The sequence below is a fragment of the Brienomyrus brachyistius genome, chromosome 22 (assembly GCF_023856365.1).
Source record: "Brienomyrus brachyistius isolate T26 chromosome 22, BBRACH_0.4, whole genome shotgun sequence".
NCBI classification, from domain to species: Eukaryota; Metazoa; Chordata; class Actinopteri; order Osteoglossiformes; family Mormyridae; genus Brienomyrus; species Brienomyrus brachyistius.
The window spans coordinates 2464071-2487237 of NC_064554.1; the positions used below are offsets into that span (position 1 = coordinate 2464071).

Genomic DNA, 23167 nt, shown 5'->3' on the forward strand with positions numbered 1-23167 from the left:
ACTCCAGCAAGCTGAGCAAAGTTTGCAACCATGCATGCATCCACTTTCCAAACCTGTTTATCCAGCACCAGACACCTACAGTCAATGGGAAGGACACAAGTGAGAAGCCTGTGTGACAGTTACGTTTTCACACAGTTGGGGCATCTTTAATGTGTCACAACAAAATCCCAAAAACGATCATTCAATTGATTTTTATATACAAATGTGAGAACGTAAAATTGCAAAGAAACAAAAGAGTATAGGGTCTAAACATGGATTAGATACAGTTCAGTCACAATTCATAGTTCTCTGCCAGATGAGCTTTGATGTGGTCAAAAAACAGTATCCATCCGCCATCTGATAAGACTCCTCACTTCTCTGTTCTGACTACCTTAACAGTATCTCTACCCCCTTCTGGTCTAACTAGGTCAGGGGTGTCCAATCTTATCCACAAAGGGCCAGTGTGTATGCAGGAATAACCTGTAGGTCAGCTGTTCAAACCCTGGTGTGAGGACTCTTCAGCTAATCAGTCCTCTAATTAGTGACATAATTAGGAAGTTGCATTGAAAACCCGCATACACACTGGCCCTTTGCAGATAAGATTGGCCACCCCTGATCTAGGTCTTCATAATTAATTGTCAAAACATAGCATATTTGGAAAGCATTAACTTAAGTAGAAAAATATTTATCAGTGTATCAAACTTGCATTTAACTTTGCATAATTATACACAATTATATATAACTAACAAATAAAATTTATTTGACAACAATAAGGGTTACAACATATACATAAAGTCATAAAGGCAGTCAAATGCAGCATGCTATTAAATGATACATTTCAATACAAATGGCAATCAGTAACCAGTCTGATTTTCCGGGACACCAAGCCACCATAACATCTCTTGAGCATCCCGTTTCAGGATGACTGAAGGCAAGTACATCTGTCCAATAGGCAGAATCCAAGTCAGGATGGCCGGTGGCAGAAGCCAGAGTGTTTGGACCGAAAGCTGCCGGTCGTTATTCTCCCCCTGCTGGACAGTGCTGTGACAGACCGGAAACGTCATTCTCCGGCAAATCAACGCTCTTGCAAGGTGGCGTCAGTCATTTCTTCTGTCGCAGGTTGGCTTCAGCTGCAAGAACAGAGCTCAGCATCAGTGCTACCAGATGTATTCTTTAGGAGTCATATGTGCGTGTGTGTGTGTGTGTGTGTGTGTGTGGGGGGGGGGGGTCACATAGATCACATTTGGGGACCAAAATGTCCCAAAGTATAGTATCCTTACTTTTGGGGACATTTTTCAGGTCCCCATTTGGATAACCTCAATTTTATGAAAATCTGTGAATGCAATCAAAAATGTAAAAATGTCATTCTTGTATTTTGTTTGGTTACTTATGGTTAAGGTTAGGGCTGGATAAGGGTTAAGGGCATCGTGACTGGGATTAGGGTTTTTCCCACAGAAATGAATGGATGGTCCCCATTTAGATAGGTACACCAATGTGTGTGTGTGTGTGTGTGTGAGAGAGAGAGAGAGAGCTTATGGAGTACTGTCTCTGGTCACATTTGGTAGAAAGTGTTTTTTTCAAAGGTAGGCCACTGCTTGCACATTTAAGGTGCTTTTCCACTGCACCATGTACTGTACTTTTGGTACATCAAGGTGTTGGTTTTCCACTGGCATAAAAAATGGTACCAGCAGGGAATGACATCACAGCGTGAGATGGGATACTTGTACTGAATTCTATAAATGGCTATAGTATATTATAGGGCTGGGCAATGTTGGATATTAAAAGCAAACATCACGTGTTACGCACATACAATTCTTACATCATAAGGAGCGCGACAGTCAGCTGGGTTGAGATTCGGCTTTTTCATTCTGTCCAGTCCGATTCACAAGCATTCTAGCATATGTTTAAAAAATCAGTTTAAAGTTTACTGCACTGCTTTCGAATGAGCTCTGCATGAGTCAATCATAATCATTTTCATCCTCGCTGTTTAAATGATTCCTAGATGTCTTTGTGGGAAATGCATTTATTTTGAAATCCTTTTTTGTGTTATGAATATCCCAATATTTGTTGCAAATATCAAACAAAATCACATTGAGATATTTGAACTTTTTCCGAATATCACGCAGCCATAGTATATTATATCAAATACTTTTTTAATTCTTGTCATGTCATCTACCTCTCATTAAAGCTTGGGTCTTAATTTGTCCACACATCCATTATTACTACTGTTTTTTTACTTATCTGCTTTCTTTGAGTTCGTAACTACGCTTTTTCAGGATAGTAGATGTATTTTGTGATTGCAAGGAAGGATATTTGCATGACTAATAAACAATAAATACATTTGCAGTCCCACCCCAGAGTACTGAAAGAGTATTCCCTTCTGCTTTGGTACTTTTGGTACTGGTACTCGGCCAGAAATCAGTGGAAAAGGGAAAGTATCAAATTTTTAGTACCAAAAGTACAGTACCTTGTGCAGTAGAAAAGCAACCTTACACTCATTTAGCCGACATTTTTATCCAAAGTGATGTACAGAAAACAAGGTTAAGTCCCTGGAACATTTGAGCTTAAGGGTCTAACAAACAAACAAAGGGCTAACAGTGAAATAACTGTGGTGACCGTGTAACAATGCATTATGTAATAACTTGACAATGTAACAAACGGAATGATTCTGATGATAATAATAATAATAATAATATAGGGTAGTGTTTCTGCATATACTACCCTATATGTAATGTAGTCTATAAATTTCTAACATATTGTAGAGTTATTACATAATGCGGCATTATTACATAATGCATTGTTATAGACCATTAGATTTGAACCAGCAACCATGTGATCACAGGCACAGAGCCACACACCGGCCAGAGAGGGGTTCTTACTCGCGTAATCCTGCGGCAGCATGGGCTTGGAGATGATGACCTGCAGCGCCTCCAGCCACTTGCCCTGCTCCCGCTCGTGCTCACACATGAACACGAACTGCCGGTCCGGTGTTTCCATGGTCACCCCAAACTTCCACCGGTTACCCCGGGTTCTCCTGGGTGCAATTTTTGCTGCTGAGTAACCGAGGTTCTCGGGGCCTATGAACACAGCCCCCAGCTCCACTGCATCCTTCAAGACAGAGAAACATACCCCCGGAACAATGTCAAGACCAGTTTTGAACTTTCAGTCGAACTTTCAGTTTGCAAGGACTACAATTGCAACAAGCAGCAAGTTTTTGGATCTTTTCAGAAACCCAAAGTACTTTAAAACATTGTTTGCCAACCCGGTGGAACGGCTGGGGGTCGACAAGGACCAGACTGTGCTCTACAGGATTTAAAACATGGAAACAAAACCTGATTTAGGTGCAAATTCACATCTAAAGCGTTTATCTACATCTAAGCAAAATCTTTAATCAAACGTCTTTGATCTCACCAGCTTTGTTTTAAAGTAGAGCAGCTTTCTTTCCTGTCCATCCAGGATGAACCACCGTTTCCTGAAGGTTTCTCGTTGCTGTCCGACAAAGCAGGTAACACATCTGAGGTCTGCACTCAAACACACGCTGTCACCAGAGCTCTCCGCTAAGTAAACCACTAATTATATCAGAAGCTGTGAAGCCGACAGCAGATGCCATGGTTTCCAGCACGAGGTCATACAAGGACGCCATTAAGATGACATGTGCTGAGGACCGCTTACCATGGGACCTGTCTTTTCCATGTATCCCTCTTTCAAGTAATTCCTAGTTATCCTGGGGCTTAGCTGAGGAATTAGAAAGAAACGGAAGAAATCAATAAGGAAAAAAAATGAACGGATCAACAGCAAACGCAGAACAGATCGAGACAGAACCGTTCAGGAATCTCAAAATTCCGTGAACTGCTCATTATACTGAAGCGTATTTCTGCTCGATTAAGGCAGCATTGAAAAGTGAAAAAATAACGTCATGCTCGCACTCCGAGATCCATGCTAGGACAGGAAGTCTATATAGAGAATTCATTTAAAAAAAACCCATTGACACCACAAGAATTTTCACATTAGCGCACAGCTATTTTTGCGTTGCAGATGTCATATATAAAGCACTCTTAGTGAATCTACGATTTTAGCTGATAGGCTCTGGCCCCTGGCTCTTGAGCTCGCGCTTGTAGACCAGGAATCGTGTCTCACCTCACTGTTGTCGGCCATGGGGAAGGCTGTCTTCAAGTAGGCAAATCGGGCAGCTCGAATGGCATTGAACCAATTTACGATCTCCTGTAAAAGAAAGACGCATTTATCTGGCACGCTTTCCATCTCAAGGGTCATACTTCGGAAGATGACTGAAAACAGAACCATCCATGTTCACAGGACAGCGCAGACATACCCATCCCACAACAACTTAAGTTACCTAGTTATCTTGCATCGGGACACCAAACACGGGAAATACTTCTACTACTAATGTGTAATTAGAGGACTCTCTGTGCATTTCTGCTCACCTGGCCGCGGTCATGGTACACAAACAGGTTTTGGGATCGCTGCTCGTCCAGGTACATGATCTGGAGTCCGTTCGGGTGTCCGATCTTCTCAGGTTGGAAGGTAGCATTCAGGCTTTTAATTGAAATTATTGCCCTGGGTAGCTAATGGAGAGAGACAGCTGGAAATGCAGTCCTACATCTCCACGTTCATGCCTCGGGCTGCAGGGATACTCACATCATCTTTGGTGTAGTACTTCAGGGTAAAGTCAGAGTCAGAAAGAGTGAACTTTCTTTTCAAGAACTGTCCGTTGTCCTTGGCTTTCTTCCACAGTCTGCCTTCATAGAACCCTACAGGAACATAGATCAGTGGAAGATGAGTCTGTTTTAATGATATATGAAGAACCTGGTCGTTCAGGCAAAAGAAGAGAAAATGGAGATACAAACCAGGTATTAGAAACTCCAGCTTTTAAGAGCTATGAGCAGATGAATTCTGCTTATAAAATTCTGACAATTAGAAGGTAAGATAAAAACACTATGAGAGCCCATATTCCTCCATGTGCCTTTGATATGGTGTTGAACTGAAGATTCGCCAAAGTGTTTCAGAGGAGAGAAAAAGCACAGCACCCGAGGCTAAGGGAGCCCCCCAGCTTACCCGAGGAGTAAATTTCCTGGAGGTGCCGGTTATCCCCGGTGAATTCCTGCCTCTCGTACTTGGCTTTTATCCACTGATCCCTCAAAACGCTGCAATGAATTGAAAGACGGCGACTTAGTCTTTTCATTTCCATCTTCACTTGCTCTAAGCTGAGACGAGAATCGCCCCCACCCTTAGTGGCACATCCGACATTACATTCACTGCTTCAAAACGCCGGGTTCATGTTTGCTTGCCTGTGGAAACACCACCCTGAACGAGAGCACGTCAGCGGACACCAATAATGCACAGAAGATACCTGCTATGTATCCTTTGCTTGCTCCTCAATGACAATTTCCGTCGAGCTACACAAAAGTTAAATTTAAAATAACAGTCATGTTTGCTTCCTCTGAATTTGCAAAAAATGCTGGATAATCGTTTTTCAGCTTCTCCAAACAAATCTGCCAATATATACAATCGCTGGGCTCTTTATAAGCTACACTACACTAATCCTGGGTAGGGCCTCCCTTTGCTATCAAAGCAGCCTCAATTATTCGTGGCATGCATTCCACAAGACGTTGGAAACATTCCCTTGAGATTCTGGTCCATGATGTCATGATTGCATCACGAGGTTTCTTCAGATTTCTCAGCTGCACGTCCATGCTATCGGACACAGATCCAGTGACTGGGAAGGCCACTAAGTCAGACTGGGCAATATAATAAATAATGATAATAATAATAAAATAATAATGATGACAACAACACTTCATCAACCTTCATGGGGAAATTCCCTTTTCGCCTACCCCATCTTGCTCTCCATCACACACACACATAGTAGGTGGGAGTAAGCTTGGCAGCGAAGAGCAGCGAAGGGCTAAGCTCCAAGGCCCACAGACGTGACTACCGTGCTGAGCCCAGGCTCAAACCAGCGACCTTCCGATCACAGCCCCACAGACTTAATCACCCTCGACACTTATTTTTTACTAGGTTAATCCACAGTATCTTCTTCTTTAAAAGATTCCTAGTTAGCCTTGTTATCCGGTGTCTGATGCACTTTCTTCCCTGACACTGAAGTTTCCTCCGAACATCAAGAATCATAGTCACAGAGTCACCTGAACTTTCCACCTCTGCTGCATAAGTTTAACTCTCCAGAAAAGGGTCGCTGACAAGCCTTTGGACAACACACCAAACCTAAACTCTTTCAGTAAACATGTATCTGCAAAAAGTGGATAAAACCGTAAGTACATTTTCAGTTTGATCTCAGGTACTATAATGTCACTGAAAACATGATACTTCAGAAAGTAATTAACACACAAAACACACAGGTATCTTCATTAGGCAAAGAAATGTACATCCAGTACATTAACTTACACACTGTCTTTCTGCTGAGGACGGTAGTAAAAGGGTGGGACATCTCTCTCATACAATATCTTGGCCGCCTCGTTCCCATTGGTCTTCATGAACTACAAACACACAGAAATCAACACCAGTGGCGTTTAATGCCTTCATTGGATATGCACATCCTACCAAAATGTGTCTCATCTGGGGCTCTTCGCCGCAGGGCATTTGCCTAATTTTGCACCTTGTGCATCAGTGCATATTGAAGAGCGTGCAGCAAGCAAATTCTGGGGTAAAACAAACTTCCACCCAAACAGAGGATGTTAAAAATAAAACAAAAGCGGAGAGAGAAATAGCGTTAAACTGGAAAGCGGGACGAAATAAAAAACTGCTTGTCGACAAAACAGTTTTAAACATGTGCTCAGGATCCCACAAACCACATGAAGCAGGTGGAAACCGTGTTCAGATAGCGACACCCGCAAAGCATGACGTACGTGACCTCAGTGCAGCAGAAAGTACCTTCACCATCTCATCATCCCAGAAATCCAGTCGTATGGACTTGACGCGGTTCATGCTGGTCAGGCTTCGGTGGAAGCCAGAACAGTCCAGACACACAAAGACGCCCAGGCTACAGGATGCCCAGTCTGGATCTTTTGTGAACAGGAAAATAATATTGAGCACCAGGAATGGAAAATCTGCTTCACAGACTAAGCAGAATGTACAAAATGTCCCTTGAACAGTCCAAACTTTGTAACTGTGGCTTTTTTTTTTTAACATTAAACAACATTTATGGAAAATGTTGTAGACTGTGTTTCAGATACATAAGCAGGTACATATCACCAACCCAGTTTTTTATCAAAAGTGTCCTGTATTACCTGAACACACCTTCCGAACATGAGTATTTAAAAGCGCATCAATGATAACGGTAACACAGGCGGTGTAAGTACACTTGTTTCTGATCGTCTATTAAATAAAAACAACCACACAATTTATTACAAATACATTGCGATTCTTTGGGTAGTCAGTTTCCCTGCGCCCCCATATCGTCTTAAGCATTGTACTCACTTGGGGCTCCGCAATCGGCACATGTGCTGTTACCAGGCTGTTGGACCAAATCCATAAGAATTTTCTTGTTTCGGTCTTGAATTGACATACTTCGTGTTGTTAACAAACTTTAATTACAAGTTCCGAAGCTTTGAAAAAGATCCGATCAGCACCTGTTTTAACTACATGCCAACAGTCAGATCAGTTCCTGTCGCTGGGTTCGTACTTCTCCCAGTGACCCTGACAAACTGGGCGTGCGATGGCTGCAGTGCTGGGAGTTCCAGGCGAAGGGGTGTTAAAATTAACCTTCGTTTCAGTTCATTAAGCGATTTTGCAAGAGAGGGAAGCGAGGAGTTAACTTAGATTGCAGTAAACTGCTCCGGCCACTGAACCCGCTGACTTCGGTCACCGCGCTCACTGTCAGAAAATTCATAACGACATAAAACAGCACAGACTGACAATCTTCTCCTTTTCAAATAAGTAAAACCCTTTATTTATTGTTTTAATTCGGAGGACAGGTATCCCGGCTGGTCCGTGTAGACATTTAAAATCGATTATTCCCCAAGATTACAGGTTAGTCGTACTAACCTGAATTCACCGTTGCTGATGACTGAGACCTGGTGCCACCTGCACGGGAGCAGAGGTGCAATTATTGTTTCCCATTCTTTTTGTGAGAACACGACATGTAACATGCACAACTGCAGTAACTATCGCAAGACGTTTGCGCAAATGCTCGAGAGCAATTAAACGAAACGCATCCCGCAAACTCTTGCATATTATTCTATTTTAGACTGAATTTTTCTGAGGCTTCTAAAGGGCGAAACACCTACAACACATACAACTGAACCATCGCCGTAACCAAATTTAACAGTTGATGTCCTTGCTTAAAATAAAGCAACAAGTCTAACCGCACCTCTCTCCTCCCCCAACTTTTACACACTAGATATATCATACGTACTTCTACAGTCATTTAGCATACTGCAAAGCAATGCATAGTTGCGCAGTCTGCCATATTACGTCATTCACAACTATACGCCCTAACTGCAAAATAAGCACAACTTAAAAAATGTTTAGGTCAGGGCAGACAAACATGGGCTGCAGGGAGCACACGAAGGGACATTCATTTTGATGAAATGTAGTAATAATTGCCGTATTTTAGTGTAGTGACCGTGGCCAACAGACGGTCGCCCAAACCGAGGCGGCCCCGCGCACGGCTTGAATCGTACCACCGAAGCTCCTTTCAGACGCATCCCGAGAAAATGTCACTCATTCAAATGCATTTCAAAAAACCCGACTGCTGCTTACCTGAACTTGGCCGCTAGAGGCCACTCTTACCTGATTAATGACAGTTACACATCATCCAGCAGTCTTCTCACCTCCAGTTTATTGAATTTTGACAAAATACTAAGCGGAGATTTAAGTATCAAAGCTAGAACCAACTTGAGTCCCTGGTTAAGCATTAGAACATACGAACATAAGAACTATACAAACGAGAGGAGGCCATTCGGCCCATCAAGCTCGCTTGGGGAGAACTAAACTAATAGCTCAGAGTCGTTAAAATCTTATCTAGCTCTGATTTAAAGGAACCCAAGGATTCAGCTTGCACTACATTATCAGGAAGGCTATTCCATATTATTCATTATTATTGGTCTCATAGAAGGAAAAAAAACTCCAATAGCTGATGTCTGTAAAAAACGAAAAAAAATATTTTATTTTAAATAGAAAAACATTTTCTATGACTCTTATCACAAAATTCACAAGTTTTAACAAGCTGGTTGTACAACGTTGGTTCATGAATTCCGGACATCTGCCCTCTTCTTTCTGTGAGTCGTCACACTGTGTGCAAATAGTCTTTTCCGAAGCAGGAAGAAGCAGAGTCAGCTTGCTTAACAAAAAAAATAAAAAAAATCAGGAGCAAGTTCAGAAAATTTCATATGCACTACTTTTCCCCAAACCGATCTACCACAGTCTTATATATGTGCACAGCTACAGCAAATTAAAGCGAGTTGTGGACCAAAAAAAAAAAAAAAAAAAAAGCAACTTCTGTAATTTTATCCATTTGCGATGCAAATCAAAAAGAACCAAAAAAAAAAAATCAGATTAAAATGGGAAATATCCCCCTTTGGTCTGAAAACAAATATGCCTTTTTTAAAACATACTTCATAAATGCATGATTCTGGCAGATGCAGCCATAAAAAAAAAACGTCTTCCTCCTGAAAATTTCTGTGGTGAGCAGGAATTCCACAATTCCACAATACACATACCATATATACTATACAAGTTCAAATAAAGGGTCCGGCGGATTAACCGGGAGGACTTCCGAAACAGGGAGCGGCTTCACACTCTTCCTCTTTAAACGCGGGACAGAAAGGACAGCAGGTCAGATCTTCGCTGAATGGTGTGGATGTGACAGACCGAAGAGACACAGGGGGGGTCAGTGGGACTCAGTGCTTGACACTTTACAGGCCAAGTCATACCCTTAACTTAGCAATAGTAGTAAGTACACAAAAAACACACATCGCCAAGGGAGAAAAACAAAAGAAAACTGTAAACATTTGCATGAGCAATACATGTTCCTGCATGCAGCGGAACACTGACCGAGGTTCTGTTTCCTGTTTAGTGTATGCAGTATATATATATACCCTGTAAATCACAGTGGATAGACCACCATCCTTGCATATAGCTCAGTAACATGCCCAGTTCTGCATCACACAGCCTGTCCTCCAGGGGGCAGAAAGGAGCGGTTCCTGAGGCACTGCTGTGCTTGGCTGGGCTTTACTGATCCGACATTGATGAGAAGTTGGAACGTGGGTTGGCCTGTCGGTGGCCTCCATAAAGGGCTGTTTCAGAACGGCACCAAAGTGAAGGGGGGGGGGGGGGGGAAGTTATGTTTCCAGAATGCATCAAACTACCCATGAAGGGTGAAATGTCTGAATTTGTTTCAAATCAAAATATATTGTCTTCCCCAAAAAAAAGGCGTGTGTGTGTGGTTTATATATATATATATATATATATATATATATATATATATATATATATATAAAAAAAAATAAAACAGGACAAGTGCTAAAATATGATGGACTGTCATGGTTAACATGTCAGACTTTGCGCTGGAAACCCCCCAATTTTCAAGGTGCAATAATGATGACTCTGTTGCCATAGCAACAGTTGAGAGGCAGGACCAAAAAAAAGATAGATATGTTGGCGTGTTGGTTAGTGAATGGGCACCGATACCACCAGACTCCTGTTCATTCAGACTCGTCCCGCATGCGTCCATCTGAGTGCCTGCTCGGAATGTAGGCTGCACCTCTCCATCTTTAAGACTTCCACTGACTCCTGGCCAATCCCTCCACCTGTCCCACCGTTGGTCATAACAGCTGGGTAGCGCCTCTTAGAGTTTCTGCCGCTTGGCGTGTTTGGGGTCGTCCGCGCCAGGCGAGCGGCCGCCGTTTTCCGCGGGCAGTGTGGTGGCCTCCTCCTCCTTGGAGTCCGGCGGTTCCTCCCCGTCCTCAGGATCCCTGGCCCCCAAGCCACACTGTTGCTGCATCTCCTGCAGCTGCACCATGGCCTTGTCTATGGTCACCACGCTGATCAGGTTGAAGTCGTGCATGCTGACCAGGTGCAGCAGGAAGTTGCGACAGAGGTTCTTTTCCACGATGTAGGAGCCGCACTTCTCCACGAAGAGCAGGCAGGCCTGGTTCATTTGATTGTCAGCTATGAAACTGCAGGGACACGCCAAACACACCACGGTCAGTCGCAGGGTCATGTGACACGTTCTGTACAGGCAACCCGCTAAAACCAGCAAGAAAGCATCACGGCAGCCAATTATAAAACACAGAGCTAGTGTCATTAAACCCTCATAAGGACACTATTTTGGAATATCAAACTCTTTTCTAAAAATATGTAGCAAATTAGTGACCTACCCATGCTTCATCACGTGTAAATTCCAAAGCTTCATCACCTCCTTCTCACCCTCGTTGACGTCTGTAAACTCATCTATTTGCTGTGGGAGAGGATACAACAACCTTACTTGAGAGAAGCGTCCCGATTATCCCGTGAGACGCCTTTGAGGCAGCAGTAGAGCTAACACCAGAATGACACAGCTGACAGATGATGTGAGCTGAGATCATTACCATCATCACTGCAAAATGGCGCAATCAGGGGCAGGCCTGGCCTGTGTATGGCCGCTGTAGCACCAGCAGAGGGCAGGCCTGGCCTGTGTATGGCCGCTGTAGCACCAGCAGAGGGCAGGCCTGGCCTGTGTATGGCCGCTGTAGCACCAGCAGAGGGCAGGCCTGGCCTGTGTATGGCCGCTGTAGCACCAGCAGAGGGCAGGCCTGGCCTGTGTATGGCCGCTGCAGCACCAGCAAGGGGCATTTGGGGCTCACCGTGATGGTCTTTTCGCGCAGCCACTCGGGGTCACGCTCGTCCTCGCTGTCCACCTCCATCTCCTGGGGCCGCAATGGCATGCAGCTGTCGCTGTGGAAGTACAGCCGGTTGTGGCCACTGATGTAGGTGCGCTGCTGTTCCAGCTCTCCGTCCTCCGACTCCAGGAACTCAGACAGGCTGGGCTTAGTGCGCTTTGGCCTTGGGGGGAGACGGGACCACACAGATTAGACTCCCAGAGTTTGCACTCACCATGCTGGGGCATTAACCTAGACAAGACATTTTTCACCAGCCATTCATGCAGAAATGAAGTCAACTCAAGCCAAATCTCTGCTTAAAGGGGCAGTTCACCCCAAAACTGAAGAGATGTGAAATAAAGGTAGCTATTATGAGAAAGACCTCGGTGTATATGTTGTTGCTTCCATGTACCACTCTCGCCAGTGTAGGGAAGCAATTAAAAAGGCCATTAGGATGTTGGGTTACATCTCTAGCTGTGTGGAGTTTAAGTCAAGGGAGGTGATGCTACTATTATACAATTCCTTGGTAAGACCCCACCTAGATTATTGTGTGCAGGTTTGGTCACCATACCTTAAGAAGGACATTGCTGCCTTGGAAAAGGTTCAACGTAGGGCTACAAGAATGATACCTGGTCAAAGAGGAACATCTTATGAGGAGAGGTTAGCTGAGCTGAATCTGTTTAGCCTCGAGCAAAGGAGACTGAGGGGAGACATGATCCAGGTGTATAAGATTCTAACAGGTCTGGATGCTGTTCAACCAAATAGTTACTGTAATATTAGTTCAAATACAAGACCTCGTGGCCAGAGGTGGAAATTTGCAAGAGAACGTTTTTAACTGGATTTGAGGAAGTGCTTCTTTAAACAGTGTGTAGTTAGAGTATAGAATAGTCTTCCTGTTAGCCTCTAGGTTATTTTGCCTGGAGTTGCCTAGTTTTGGAGATATCGACCTTAGAAATGTTGGGCGTCTCAAATGTAATGGGACCGAACGACATTCTTTCAGTGGTGGTTAAAAGCTCCAAATAATACTTCTGAAAAATTCAACAGCAATCATGACCCAGTTATTGAAGATAATCCACAGACTTTGTAGTGACCAGCTGAATGTAGGAACTATTTTCTTCTACCAAACTCCAGACACCAATCTTACCTCTGCACAGAGGATATCTCCAGCTTTCAGTTTTGGGGTGGACTGCACCTTTAAGGACATAGCTGCCAGCTCCCTAGCGCACAACTCTAATGTTGAACTCCACGGTCACCACTAGGGGGTAGCATGGAGGCCCACCTGCACACCAGCACGTGCGTCACTGGCGTCCGCTTGACGGGTCCATTGCGGCTGAAGGCGAAGCCAGGCTGGCTGTGGATGTCCTGAGGGTTACCCACGTAGGAGCCGTCGTAGCACTCGTTTATGGACACGTCTATCCGGGCTCCTTTGGGGTGAGGCTGGGGAGGGGGGGGGGGGGACATGGCCATGAGCGACACTCGAATTGGGATCGGACAGCGACCTTCCAAACTCTGCCCTCAAGGAGCCAAGTTTAAAGTGGTCAACCACAGACTTGGGGTAGACCGTAGGGATGGGCAATACCACTGATTTTCTTTTCGATTTGATTCAATCCGATACCAAGGTTAGCATTGCCCATACTGATTCTGATACTGAAACTAAGTGCGAGCCAAACCACTGGCTGTCAAAACAGGGGGGTGCCGGCAGGTCCACTGTTCCATTCCCCTAGTCACTAGTGTTGGAACCCCTGATAAGTTTTTCCCTTCCTCTCCCCTTATGGGCTGTCCTGCCTGGGAGTAATTCGTGCCCGGCTCTCTATAAACCAAAAAAAAAAAAAACATTTAAATGGACAGCCCAGAGATGTGCCCAGCAAGCAAAATAAATGTCACTGCTAATGGATGAAGATTTCATGACACTTGTAGACAAAGAGGACAAGATCACCACAGATCATAACCACACCTCCTGGCATCTGAACTCTCATAGCCCCTCATGTCAGTAAAATCTGGTTCCTATTGCATTAGATCACCCTTCCACACACAGCCCAGATGGACGTCCCCCCTCCCCATAAGCCAGGCACATCCCTCACCCAGTCCCCCCAGGCTGAAGCCCCAAAGAGGCTCACTCACCACATAGTTGAAGATGAAGCGGCTGTGAGACAATTTGAGGTGCTTGAGGAGGCTGTAGAGCTTGCGGCAGTTCAGCGTGCACCAAGGGCAGTGCAGGTCGTCCCGGGCCTCTGTTTGCTGCCTGGTGTTGTTGTTGTACAGGAACTGAAGAGGGACATTTAAAAAAAAGGCAAAAGGCACAAGTGAGAAAGACCTACGTAGGAGTCTATTGTACCACCAACACAAGATGTCATCATCACGCAGAAAACCACAGAGTGGAAAGTCACGACTGAAAAATAACATTACAGCATGATATTACGAAATAAAAAGAACTGTCAGCTGGTCATACCGGTGGAAAGCTTAATGATGTAAAGTCTGCCGGTTACATGGGATTAAAACACAAGCATGGCAGTCACCAAATGCCACAGCTGGGCTCCTCACCTGATAAAATATGCGAAGCTTCTGTCGAGGTTCAAGTATAATCTGCTCTTTTTTTGTCTGGACATCTGTGCCAACAGAATCTTTAACAGCTGTAAGAAAGCAGAGCGAAAAAGGACATCAGCAAACCACAGCATCCTCGCTCCATTTCAGACGTCCCCCATGCCGATTACCGGCGAGGCCGCTTGAGAACAGGCTGCAGACGCCGCTCGCGGCCGTATCGTACCATCGGCGGACCTTAGGGACAAGTGACTATGGCTCAAGTCAAAGAGAGGTTCCAGATGCTCAGATCAGGATCAGACCTCAGGAGGAGCCCCGCTAAGTACTCGAGTGAGTGAGGAAGCAGACAGCTGTGTAAATGTATAGTAAAACTGGAAGCCGATCTGACTGGAGGACGTCTTATTTAATGGAACACTGTTGTATGCACAGTATAGGACATGGCATTAATTTAAGCGCCACATCTTTGCAATTATATTAGGAAATCCAACAACAGACTCTCAAAACAAAAAAAATAATCCAAAAAAACTACAGCAATCTAAATCCTGTGATTGAGGGGTGCATTTTGTTTCCTGCACTCTATCCAGCAGGCCATGTTCTCTCTCGCTTGAAGCCACTATACTCTGAAGAGCAGTGTGGGGCGGCTGTTGCTCACGCAAGCTGCTATGTGGCCAGTAAAGGTCATTACATCAGAGCTCACAGGCCAGCTGCTCACGCTGATGCTCACCCACACGAGCCAAGAGCGCAGGCGGATCTGACGCGCGTGCACATGGGCCCGGCAACCCACAGCTGACCTGTGACGAGGTCGCCGCTGGGCCAAAGCGATATGTGCGACTGCCTCTTTCCCCAGCAGAAGGCGTGTTCAGGAGCTGCCCGCTCCTCCCCTCACCTACTGCCTGAGCAGGTCTGAGCGGGCCGGGCCGGCTCTCCGGAAGCACCGAGTCTGAGTTGCGTGTGGCCAGTGGCTTGGCCACGGGTGCAGTGGAGCGGTCGCTGATGTCGTCCGTCCAGCGCAAGGTGAACTGCAGCGTAGGTCCCTGAGAAAAGGTCTCAAACGGAGGAAGCCACTGCATACACACAGATAGACACACAGATTTGTGTCTCAGATTATCTGACATCAATGAGAATCACAGGCAATGTGTGAGTCCTCAACACAAACACCCAGTGAGGGTTTAAGATGCTGGCACACGTACCTTCCCATCCTGGATGGTCTCCCACGTTGCCCTCTTCTTGCTAACGGGACAGTCCTCCATCTCCTGCATGGACACCTCATACTCTCCATCCAACAGCTGCAGACGTCTACGAACAAGAGTACCAGGAACTCAGCTTGTAAATGGACATTACCATTAAAAGGGTAATGGACATCTCACAAAATCGATCTACACAGCTCTACAAAACATTCAATGTCGATCACAATCTAACATTCATCCTTTACAGTGATAGAAGATTGCTGAACAAAGGCACGACTGTCACCTGTTCTTGTCAAAGACAGTCATCTGAGCAACATAAGTGGTTTCCTCATCTACTCTGTGGGAGGAGCTCCTCTTTTTCCTGCATGGAAGCTCTTCGTTGACATCTGGAAATAAATGGGGAGAATGAGGCGCATTCCCACAATACAGAGAACTATACCTTCAAAAAAAAAAAAAAAAAAAGCACAAAAGTACATAAACAAATGTAAGAAGCCCAACTTTCCATCAGCAAATCACAAAGGCGTGGGAATGGGGCTTTAAAACTTACCAATATTCTCCATCTCGCCATTGGCTAGACCATTCAGCTCTCCCCGTCCAGGCCGAGACACCCGGAACAGCAGGGAGTACGACTTCACCATGTGGCTGTTGCTGGGCTCGAACTCGTTGCTGGATACCACCAGCGAAGGGAAGTTGCCCAACTTTGTTTGGCTGGTGTCAGGGTTCAAAGGCACCTGCTTTTTACCTGTAGGCACTTGCTTGACTGGGCAACTTACATCCTGGGAACATAAATCATTTCCACACAGATAAGCAACATGTAAGCAAGTCCTGTACATGTGACAATTCCATAGAATTGAAACCACAGAAGGAAGGTCACTATAACATGCCTGCAATAGATACACATCCTTTAAACTGTACGTTACAGAGCGCCATCATCAGCAAAGTCTACAGCATAAACAACATGTGAGGCACGCATGAAAGTTACAACTGAGCAGCTTTATTCAACTTTGGTTTTAAAGAGGCAGCTCCTCCTGCTTTCTTCTACAGAACTCCACACACCAATCATATCACTGTGCAGAAGGAAGTGCCAGGGGGCTCGTGCTCTTATCTTCTGCGTGGTAATAAAACTGGTCCATGGAGTTTGGTAGGAGAATATAGTTCCAACATTAGAGCGCTCACTACAGTCTGTGGATTATTCAGTAACCAAGTCATGATTTCAGGTAAGAGACATTGCCATTGTATTTCTCAAATGTATTTTTTTGACACTTTAACCACCAATGAAAGAATGCCATTCACTCCCATTACATTCAACAGAAGCTCGAGATTTCTACGGCTGATATCTCCAAAACTAAGCAACCCCCAGCAGAGCAACCTAAATGAATAGATAGCACTAAAGCCCTTCCAACACGTCTCTTTTTTCAGTTTTGGGGTGAACCGGCCCTTTAATACCAACAGGCAATAAGACTCACCTTCCGCTTTTTGTGACAGACTTTGACCAGGAGCACTTCCAGAGAGACAGAGTTTTGCTCGTTTTCCGAGTTCTGCGATGGCTTTTCTGCAGGAGTCAAAGGGGAAGATGCTAAGGCACAACACAAAGCAAAGGGCTCCTGGTGCATAGCTGCATTTGTGGCCTCCACGCATCACCTAACAAAGCACTGAAACATACCGACTTTATGGAAGAATCCAGTGAAGGTCAGTTGCAGGTGAGATGCAAAGCTGCGGGGGAATTCACACAGAAGTATTAAAAGAGCACCAGCAAGACGGTACAGCCCAAGAGGAAGAGGACGCCTGACCCACACCTGTGTGACTCCTGCTCTCCTCTCATCTTCTCCACCTTGAATAGCATGTCATCCACTTTGAAAGACTTCCTGAATGCATAGAAACAGCTTCAGTAATCATGGAGTCTGTATGTATGTGGGTGGGGGGGCATTTATTTAGCTGGACACCAGTATGGCCAGTTTAAGGCTGCCGCCCCAGGAAAGTTATGGATACATGACGACTGTGGGCTTTGTTCCCAGAAAAGGCAGTTTTTAGGATGCGTCTTGTAAAGCTGACCTAACTCCACACATTGAACCTACTCCGGCCACTTTGCAATGCACAAGAACAATTTATCTGTAGACACAATCTGACAGATCAACCACCTTCTACAAAGAATCCACTACCTTCCATTAAGTCTGATTTTTCCCGTTCTGCGTAAATGGTAAGGTGCTGTGACCAGTTCAGCTTCAATCACACATTTTTTTTTTTTAGCAAAATACCAATGCACTACTTTCAGTTATATTAATTGAAATGCAACTAGTTATCAAATATCCATTCCCATTCATTTGGCAAAACGACTCAATTCCAATAATCAACAGTTTCTTTTTACCTTTTGGCGTTTGTTCTAGAGTTCCGGTGGGACATATAAGTAAGAGTTCTGTGCAAAAATATAGGCTAGTGGAAAAAGTAATGGAAACAGTTAACATAAATGACCAAAAATCATTGAAAATACATTAACTGAGCAAACAACACAGAGAAATCCACATATATCTTTCTAAATGTCACTGCTTACCGCAATAAGATTTCTGGTTCGAAGAAATCTGTAGATTTGTGTTGGTTCTGTGAAAAGTAAAGTTAACGGTTACAAAACTGCAATTAAGAAGGATCTCCTTCTGCATGAAATTTAAAGCGATTAAACAGTAACGCCTATAGTCAGGTTCGTTGTGTTTTGTGAATCGTTTTTCAAAGGACAAAATATTCACTGCAAAAAGTATCAAAGGCAGAAATTACTGAGATAACTTTAAAATACGTTTTGCTATGTATTTAAATGTCCTTAATATTATAAGTCAACAGAAATCGGGGTTTCCCAAAAAAATAATCAGGCAACAAGTTTAGTTCAGACATTCGGCGACCTGCGTCATTAGATGACTGACGTCTGACATTCGATCCTCAGGAATTACAGCAACTCTAAATACTCAAGTTGATTAAACTTAGAAACACTGACTGAATTCAAATAACATTGATAATAAAGTTAACTGTGAATGATACAATTCACCCGATTTCCTTAGTCAGCTCATCGTGCAAAAATCTAAAATGCGGGGTTTTTTCCACATAAAATGAGCAACGCACTTCGTTTTTCTTTTATCAATTACATGCTTCACACGAACATTAAAACTGACAGCACGACTCTGAATGGTAGGAAGCTAAGTGGATCAAATCTTCAAACATTTTAACAATTTCTCTAGACGCAATACCAAGGCTTTTAGTTCGCCACGCTAAAAATACACTGACAAACACAACCTGATATAATTTGGATCAAGTTAATCATCCTGTGAAACAATACTGTTACATTGTTTTAGCTATTCATTACTTATTCCCTCATCCATTTAGCAACCTGCTACCAAAAGTTTATGAATGCATATGATATAAGGCACGTTACACAAATAAAAGGAAATATATATATAAAGGCAAACTCACTTTCAAAGGCCTGTAAGAAGAGCTCGTGGTCGGCTTGAATCAGTTCCATCTTGGGCTTCTTTACTGCGGACATCACAACAGCGGAGGACGAATACACGCCGCCGTTGGCTTTCCCACCAGCACCACAACCCACACCGGTACCCGAACCGGAACCGTGCTTCTGAGGAGCCATGCGACGAACCACAATAGACTGCAACTGTATCTCAAAATGAAATGTAACGCACACGTCCTTTTCCAAGGCAAAGGACACGGATATCTACCTAACCGCTTTTCTTAGTGCCCGAAACATTAACCAGTCAACTCGACGGCTATCTAAACAGCTAGCTGGAAAAGATCATCCGACTTTTAGATGAACATATAAAACAGAGCCAACTGGCTATAGCTAAACGGGCTTTAGGTACGACTGACTTCCACGCTGGTTTATATAAGAAGAAAATGTATGAAAAGGAAACGCAACTACTCTCCGTTTCGAAGAAAAAAAAACTAACTAGCTACACGAGTCCCGTAGCTAGCTAGCTAGGTAGCTATACTGATGGCTGTGTAGCTAGTGCCTGGGGAAAAGCCATGAAAGAATCATTACATGCGGTTTTAAATGATGAAATTCAGGTACTGTTTCTAGGGATTCCTCAAAATAATTAAATCTCTGAGAGTTTTTTCTTGACATTTAAAAGAAATATAATACTTAGATATTTATCAAGATTAAAATAAATATATTGAAATCACTGTTTCCCCCGAATACAGACAAAACTCCCGTTTAACTCTCCTCGCTAGCGAGTTACAATCGAAAATGATGTGCACGACAACACCCGCCCATCTATAGAATGTGATCGAATAGCAGGCACTGGATTGAACTGTTGAGCACCGCCATTGGCCTTATGCGGCGTCAATCAAATTAGAGCCGTAAACGCCAAGTTTAGTTGAGAACAAAATTTGCCGCTCGCGCTCCTTTCGCCTTTGAAACTATTTTGCGGGAAATCGCAGTGTACTGATGCCTAGACGCATCATGGGTTATGTAGTTCCTAAACTCCGGGGGGGGGGGGGGGGGGTTGTTGTAGTGCAGTTTATTAAATGTTATGTTTTCGTCAGGTGAAAAGAACGTTTTCATAATAAAAACATGTTTTATTTAATAGCCCGTGACAAAAAGAAACAAAAAAATAATAATAAAACAACAGTCCAACATGTTTGTCTATGTTTCGGTAAAATATAAAATGAATATAAAAATTATTTTATTTGCTAAATAAAGCTGCTTTGAAAGAAAATGCTATATATTTGTTATATATTTTTATATCCGAATATGCAAAAAGGCTTCCATTCATCCATCTTTCAACCAATTATTCAATATAGTGAATACTTGATAAATTTATATTAAAACTATTACAATACTATTATATGTAATTTGACTTTTTCTCTGGAGGATTAAAATGTTTGGGCTATGTAGGATTAGCGTATTTTAAAGCATTTCGGGTTTAGGCCTACCCCCTCCAGTAATATTTTAATTAAAAAGCGTGCAGCATGAAAATGCATCTTTACAAGCCTCTAAGAATAAATACGAAATGTGTAAGTGTGGAATTGTTGATTTTGAAATTAGACTGAGACCGAGTGGGAGATCGAAAGCGCTTCAGGCGACACGTTCCACTCCGGACTCCGCTTCCGGATATCAGTTCGGAGATTGTAAAAGGAAGTGAAACCAACGAATAACAATCGACTACAAATGCTTTAAATAAATCGAGCTGTCCAGAATTTCACTGTTGAATATTTGGTCCTACATCGTAAAAAGGCAGTATATAACCTCATATACAGTGATATTCATAGAACTATGACTTTATAAATGAAAAAGCTGTTGAAACATTATAAGTCATAATTAATCATTTATTATGGGTAGGCTATAGGCCTATATGTTTGTGTAAATGAAAACAGAGACTGCTGTGTGCTCTTTTTCTCGAATAAGTTTGTTGAAAAGCTTGAAATCTCTATCATAAGATAGCAATTGTTCTCCATCATATGGTTGTGCTTCAGCTTTAATTTATTTCTGATACTTCATGTCTTGTGAAAATGTGTCTTCTCATTTGTGCAAGTAAAACACTCTTGCTGCCCATTCAGTTTCAACACAGATGTTTTATGGGTTCCTCTGAAATAAAGGTAGCTGATTATGAGAAAGACCTCGGTGTGTATGTTTATGCTTCCATGTCCCACTCTCGCCAGTGTGGGGAAGCAATTAAAAAGGCCAATAGGATGTTGGGTTACATTTCTAGGTGTGTGGAGTTTAAGTCGAGGGAGGTGATGCTACGATTATATGATTCCTTGGTAAGAGTCCACCTAAAATATTGTGTGCAGGTTTGGTCACCATTCCTTAAAAAGGACATTGCTGCCTTGGAAAAGGTTCAACGTAGGGTGATGAGAATGATTCCCGGTCTTAGAGGAATGTCTTATGAGGAGAGGTTAGCTGAGCTGAATCTGTTTAGCCTCGAGCAAAGGAGACTGAGGGGAGACATGATCCAGGTATATAAGATTCTAACAGGTCTGGATGCTGTTTAGCCAAATGGCTACTTTAATATTAGTTTAAAAACTAAAACTCGTGGCCATAAGTGGAAATTAGCAGGAGAACATTTTTAAATGAATTTCAGGAAGCACTTCTTTACACACGGTGTACTTGGAGTATGGAACAGTCTTCCTGCTAGTGTGCCACAAGCTAAATCAGAGCTAGATAAGATTCCCTGAGCTATTAGTTAAGTTTTTTTTACATTAATCCACACAAAAAATGTCTATTTGGGTTATAAAGTGTCATCTCACCAACAAATTAGCAGCTCCATAATGATCCCTAAAAGTGTTTGTGATGATCATCAAGAATTGATTAATTGTCATGTCAGAGTGCATGATGAAATGTGTCCTCTACATTTGACCCATAGCAACGGACAGATATTATGGATGCATGTATGTGGGGGGGGGGGGGGGGGGGGCATCATTGGTGCCTTTTGTGGTGGCGGATTTCAACCAGCAACCTTGTGCTCACAAGTGTGCTTCCCTAATCATTAGGCCACCACTGCCAGAAGAAAGTCACTGGAAAATAATCTCCAGCATCCACTGAACAACCTTCTCCATGGGACTTACATGCCTATAGATATCATGTAGCTTATCCATGCTATTGAACACGCCCTTCATGGTTTTTAATATGTATCAAATGGTCAGACCTGTTCATTGTCACATGCTGTACCCACACCAGCCGTGAGCAGCATTACCAGGCTCTGTCAATAACTCCCTGGTTTAACCCAATCAGAAATCAAAGCCAAAGTGGGTTAATCCCTTTGGTGACTGGTGCTACATAAAAATCCAACACAGCAAGTGTTCTAAAGCTTCTAGAAAATTCTAAATACAGACAAGCCATAATAAAGAAGATATGCAATGAGCTTTTATGTCAGTAATTAAATTTGAGAATGCTGGTGTTTTGCCTGTGTGGTCAGAACAAATTAAACATTAATATATGAGAATGCATCACTCCATCTCCTGTGAGTATTCATTTGCAGCGTCTTAAGTCATGCTGTCACAGTCCTTGTTTCGTTTGAATGACCAATTACATTTGAATTACCAATTACATTTGAATTACCAATTATTACTAATGGATCAATGACCAGTGCACAGTACTAACAGCTTCACAGTAAGCCAAAAACAATGTTTATATATAATTATTAATAATTACTACAATTATACATTTGTATACAATTATTTAAAAATACTCTTTTCTCAACAGTATGGTCTGTCACTGCACTGGACAAGTGGATGGAAGATGTATGCATGTAATTCATAGAACTAGTGAAGATGCTGCTTAAAAACACAACAGCACATCATCAAGAAAAGTATTGTTTTATTTTTTGAAAAAGGGATTTTCTTAGTCTTATTATATGAAATATTTATATTTTGGAGCTGAAAACTGAAAACTAACAATGGCGCATTTACACTGAATTCTGCGTGAGAAAAATGTCGTACAATGACATTTTAAATACTGATTGTATATAATATCAAACAGGTTACTACAGACTTACCACCCTCTGCTTTGTTGACTTCCAAGTGGAGGTATTGAAGTTCCCAGGGCTAAATGTATTTCATATTTCTGTGCTGTGTGTTCGTTTTGTTATTCATTTACAAACAGCAGTAGCCTACATCCCTGCAATATGTAAATTT

At 43.1% G+C, this 23167-nt stretch overlaps 2 protein-coding genes across 6 annotated transcripts; both read right to left on the minus strand.

Moving 5' to 3' along the window:
• Positions 1 to 113: 113 nt before the first annotated feature.
• On the minus strand, positions 114 to 8570 carry adap2 (ArfGAP with dual PH domains 2). 5 transcript variants are annotated; one of them, XM_048991438.1, is made up of 12 exons: positions 8369 to 8570; positions 7432 to 8037; positions 6886 to 7016; positions 6400 to 6491; positions 5053 to 5141; positions 4636 to 4748; positions 4422 to 4562; positions 4117 to 4200; positions 3652 to 3714; positions 3391 to 3468; positions 2859 to 3087; positions 114 to 1109 (listed from the first exon to the last, which is right to left on the minus strand). In XM_048991438.1, the coding sequence occupies exons 2-12, from the start codon at positions 7517 to 7519 to the stop codon at positions 1081 to 1083; spliced, it is 1137 nt and encodes a 378-aa protein (XP_048847395.1). In that variant the 5' UTR covers positions 7520 to 8037; positions 8369 to 8570; the 3' UTR covers positions 114 to 1080. The 5 variants fall into 5 exon arrangements, with proteins under 5 accessions (XP_048847395.1, XP_048847397.1, XP_048847396.1 ...); XM_048991440.1 differs by lacking the exon at positions 8369 to 8570 and adding an exon at positions 8324 to 8358; XM_048991439.1 differs by lacking the exon at positions 8369 to 8570 and adding an exon at positions 8241 to 8295.
• Positions 8571 to 10460: 1890 nt separating this feature from the next.
• LOC125717987 (polycomb protein suz12-A-like) lies at positions 10461 to 19781 on the minus strand. The gene is made up of 16 exons (XM_048991436.1): positions 18992 to 19781; positions 18087 to 18133; positions 17904 to 17968; positions 17335 to 17403; positions 17202 to 17251; positions 17005 to 17090; positions 16086 to 16314; positions 15822 to 15924; positions 15542 to 15647; positions 15238 to 15415; positions 14355 to 14443; positions 13935 to 14078; positions 13093 to 13250; positions 11799 to 11997; positions 11334 to 11413; positions 10461 to 11132 (listed from the first exon to the last, which is right to left on the minus strand). Exons 1-16 carry the CDS (start codon positions 19161 to 19163, stop codon positions 10802 to 10804), a joined length of 2106 nt encoding a protein of 701 aa, XP_048847393.1. The 5' UTR covers positions 19164 to 19781; the 3' UTR covers positions 10461 to 10801.
• Positions 19782 to 23167: the final 3386 nt, after the last annotated feature.